The sequence below is a fragment of the Corvus brachyrhynchos genome, unplaced genomic scaffold (assembly GCF_000691975.1).
Source record: "Corvus brachyrhynchos isolate BGI_N302 unplaced genomic scaffold, ASM69197v1 scaffold398, whole genome shotgun sequence".
Classification (NCBI taxonomy): domain Eukaryota; kingdom Metazoa; phylum Chordata; class Aves; order Passeriformes; family Corvidae; genus Corvus; species Corvus brachyrhynchos.
This window is the reverse complement of record NW_008239780.1, coordinates 3,109,126-3,113,365: the sequence shown is the minus strand read 5'-3', so window position 1 is coordinate 3,113,365 and position 4,240 is coordinate 3,109,126. Positions and strand designations below refer to the sequence as shown.

Here is a 4,240-nt window from a genome sequence, read left to right as displayed (position 1 = left end):
TCTGATTGAAGTAGCGCTGCTTATCCCCGTCAAATTTGACAGTCCCACTTGTCACCACGAGGACTGTTGTCTGGCCTTGAGTAGCTTGTTCTTCACAAGGAGGTATGAAATGATGAAGAAAACAACTCAAACAAAGACTAGCAGGTAAAGAGGCAGGAAATGTACACAGAAGCTTGTGTTCAACTCTGGTTACACTGCGCCAGGCTAACAGCTGGGTACAGGCAGGGAAGTGCAGCTCTGGTGCAGCGTTTCTACACAGACAGCGGTGGCTTCACCAACACGGCTTGGCAATGGCTTTGCCACTTTCATCTCCTGCTCGTCATTTTAGAGCACTGACAAACACCTCCGTTTGTGCTTAGAATCAGCTCTCATTACTTGAGATATACACACATAGAGATATTTAGCAACTTGCATATACTTTTACCCCCCGTTATGAGAAATTGTATCTTTTTCACAGCAGAGCAAAGCAAGTGTGTTTGACCACAGGCTTTTCCCAAAATGTCCATTAGAAGCAATGTATTAATTTCTCAATTATGTAAGCCTTTTTTTACCAGTTGTTAATCAGAAATCTAAAGAACTTAACACCTATTCTAGATGTAAAGAAATCAAAGTACATACAGGTTAATAATGATTTGTTCCACATTATACTGCAGGTCAGTACAAGAGGCCACCATAGGGGTCTCCCAAGCACAACATAACCTGATAAGCCAAACTTTTTCCATACATGAAAATAGATCACTTCTGAATATGATCTAAACAAAAAAAGTCCTTAAAATATTTTCCCAGGCATGAAAAAAGTGTATAGTTGCTGCATCTCTTGGTTTGTGCTTTATTTATGCACAACTTGACATTTCAACCCTTGGTATTTTCTCTAAGCTTACTCCAAAGGAATTTCTAAGCACTGTTATAATTGCTCTCTTTCAATAGTTACAAAAAAAAGAAAAATAACTAAGTAAATTATAATACAACCTTACCGTGAACAGGCTGGCAATCCAACACATTAACCTGGAATTCACTTGATGGCAACATTTCAAAAAACTTATTTAGTTCTTCTTGCCCAGACACTGCATTTCCATTCCAAACTAATGTTGCTTTGTCCAAATACAGTCTGGTTAAAGCCTGAGTGATTATGAAAATGCACATTTAGTAAAGACATGTAAACATACAATGGACAACATACAAAACTTACACTGTGAATTATTGACTTCTTCTGTTACTTTGACAGTAGAATGCCTTCTTGAAACAGTAGCTCCTTTTAACAATCAGTGCTCCTGACCAAGAATTAAAACTAACAAACACATTCTCCTTTATCAGTGACACAGTGACTCATGTCTCAAATACTGATTACATCCCTTTAACAAAGGTAATGACAGAACTAAACTGGTTGCTAACAAAAGGACACTGCTACCTTTCCACAATAAATTTATCACTGATTTTCTGTTTTCTTTCTGAGGGGGAGAGTATGCACACAACACAGATTAGGTCAGGAAATTATAATTTTAGTATTAAAAAAAAAAGTGAGCAAGACCAGGAACAGGTGAAACTTGAAAAGGACAGCAGCAGACCAACCTCCCAAATGTTTCATAAGCTGTCAACAGCTGAGTAACTGCCCAACTCTCCTTTAAAGTGTTGACACATCCCTGTCCAACCTACTCATGTGCAAAGTGACTGTGAAGTAACATGGGACTGCTTGTACTTTCACATAAACTTCAAGTTATTAAATTGCAGCTACAGTACATTTAAAATTCCAAAGACCAGTCTCCAAGGCTCTCTTTTGGTGACAATATTTGTCACATGGTACCACATCAAAGTGGTCCATGAAGATTTGCAGAGGCAGACACAGCTGTACCACTTCAACCTCAGCCACTCAGAAGAACCCCAGAACCAAAAGTGGTAACTGTTAATGAAAGAAGTTTGGGAAAAATGAAGCTAAATCCTGACCTCAAGGGAGAATAAAGCAAGTTCTACTTCCCTGTATTGACCTAATCCTGTACCTGTAAGACATAGTCCTACACCAACTGAACTAGGGTCATGAAAAGTCTGAGGCACTTTCTGAACAGCCCCTTTTACACTGCACAGGAGCTTCAAGTACTCTGCAGGGCAGCCTGAGGAGCAGCTGCCCTGCCCTGCCATGGCCAATACAGCACATGGTAACCAATGTTCAGGTGCTTTCTGTGTAATGACAGTTAGAAAAGCAAACAAAAGTGCCAAGACAGCCCTAACTATTGTCAAAACAGCTACATACCCTTCTTCTTTTGTCCATTGTCTCATAGTAAATGTTGACAAACTCATCTGCAGCTCTACAAGCTTGATCCACATAGGTTTTGAAATCCTGGAGGGAAGAAATCATATCAAGTTACTTTAATTATGCAACCCAATCATTAACTCAATTTCTTCTGCAAGTCACTTTGACTGGTCTTTTCCATCCTCACCAAAAGATGACATCAAATAACGTCGAAATTTATTCTGACCTCCTTTTCTACTTGCAGAAGTACCGGCTGTTAGGCAGGGGACAGTTTTAGCATCAATTTTGAATGCTGATATATTTATTGTATTTAAATTGCAAATATTTACATTGGAAAATGGGCTACAGCTGGCTGCAGGTAGTGTGGCCACACAAGTATTCAGGGAAAACAGCTGTTGCTGTGATGGCTGTTCTGAAATAAAGTTAAGGAACAAGATTTATTCATGTACTTCTGAGAATTAGCAAGAACCCCATCACACCTCCATCCAAGTCTCATTTTTTAACACACCTTTATATATAGAAATATAAAACATAATGAGAGAGAGAACACCAACATCTGGATGTATTCCTTCTAGTATCAATCAGACCTATATCCACAGATAAAAACAAACACTTCTCCTCACACCTCATCATTTTCCTTACATCTCTCTGTTTTTATTCATCCCCAGGTAACAACCTTTGTAGTCCCAGCACTGCACTGTGATCTCACTGGGTTATTTGCTCAGTTTGTTCAGCTGTTCGGCCCTTGATGTCTTACAGACCCTGAACTGGGACATCCTGGAAAGCAGCTTCTGAATTTCCTGTCCATACACCCATAAACCTGCATTTGGTTCTCTTCTGATCAATTGTTTACAATGTTATTATTCATCACTGTTTTATTCCAGTATTATACTCTGTATCTATAACTCAATCAGTGTGGAACAATGTCACTGCTTGCATTTTCTTGGCTGCTTTTACTGAATATACTCCAGAACCCCCAGGAATTCCTCTGGTATTACCACAAGAAATATTCACAATCAGAGAAAGTTCCAATTTGAAAAGTAGCTATGGCCTATCAAATAACCCCTGTTTATTCAGCAAAGACAAACACCACTATGCACTATTTTTTCTCTCCCCCTGCAAGGACACAAACCTGCTCGTCATCTTCCTACCTCCCCCAGCAAATTCTGAACTCACAGTCCCAGAAAGTGCCCAGAGAAACTCTGGAGACAGGAGTGTCAGACCTGCCCTGGGAACAGTGACTGCAGCTCTGCCTGTTGTGCCAGCGAGAGCAGGGGGCCGTGAGCCCTCAGCCAGCTCAGGCTGCACACCAGCCCTTCCCAACCAGCACCAAACACTCCCCTCCAGCTCCCAAGAGATGGAATGGGCATGAGCGAGGGCACTGGAGAAACACCAGGAGACTGGAATGAGTTGCTGGGGTACCTGCAACAGAAGTGTGGTGGAAATAAGCTCTGTCGGTTTTGGCAACTTTTTACAGCCACAACCAGAACACAGTTTTAAACTCTGTGAACAATTTTAGCTGGAATAAACTTGTGGAGGTCATTTGGTCCTAATCCCATTTCAAAGCAGAGCTGACTGCAAAGGTTGATCCACTTTCCTGGTTGCATCTGACAGCTCTGTGTCCTCTGTCCTGTCTCCTGCCACGTTTGGACATCTCCGAGAATGGAGATGATCACAGTTCCTTCGGGTTCCAACGTCCAACCACCTCACTCAGAAACCCTCCTTCCCAGCATTTAACAGGAAAGCCATAATTCAAAAAAACCAACCAAACAATCCCCGAATCAACTTCTCGAAGACTCTGGCGGCAACTCCAAGCAGTTTTCCAACGTACACGGCTGCTGCCGACGCCCTCACTGAGCCCCTCTCTGTCCTAAGGCCCCTGTTCGAGGACGCTGGGGCCGCAACACTGGAACCCCCGCCCTGCGCCGGGGACCCTCGGGAGGGTGGCAGTGACCCCTGCCCACACCCCCGCTTCAGCCGCTACCGCCCTGCCCG

At 42.5% G+C, this 4,240-nt stretch overlaps 1 protein-coding gene across 2 annotated transcripts in view; it reads right to left on the bottom strand.

Annotated features, from left to right (window-relative positions):
- Nucleotides 1–4,127, bottom strand: part of NXT2 (nuclear transport factor 2 like export factor 2) — a 7,622-nt gene extending 3,495 nt beyond the window's left edge. The window contains exons 1-3 of one of the 2 annotated variants that reach the window (XM_017743121.1): nt 2,575–2,596; nt 2,246–2,332; nt 975–1,119 (exon numbers count right to left, since the gene is read on the bottom strand). In XM_017743121.1, the coding sequence (XP_017598610.1) occupies nt 975–1,119; nt 2,246–2,263 (163 nt within the window). In that variant the 5' untranslated portion in view covers nt 2,264–2,332; nt 2,575–2,596. Of the gene's footprint in view, nt 1–731; nt 1,120–2,245; nt 2,333–2,574; nt 2,597–4,011 lie in introns of those variants that run through there. The other variant, XR_001864878.1, reaches the window with a different exon arrangement.
- Nucleotides 4,128–4,240: the final 113 nt, after the last annotated feature.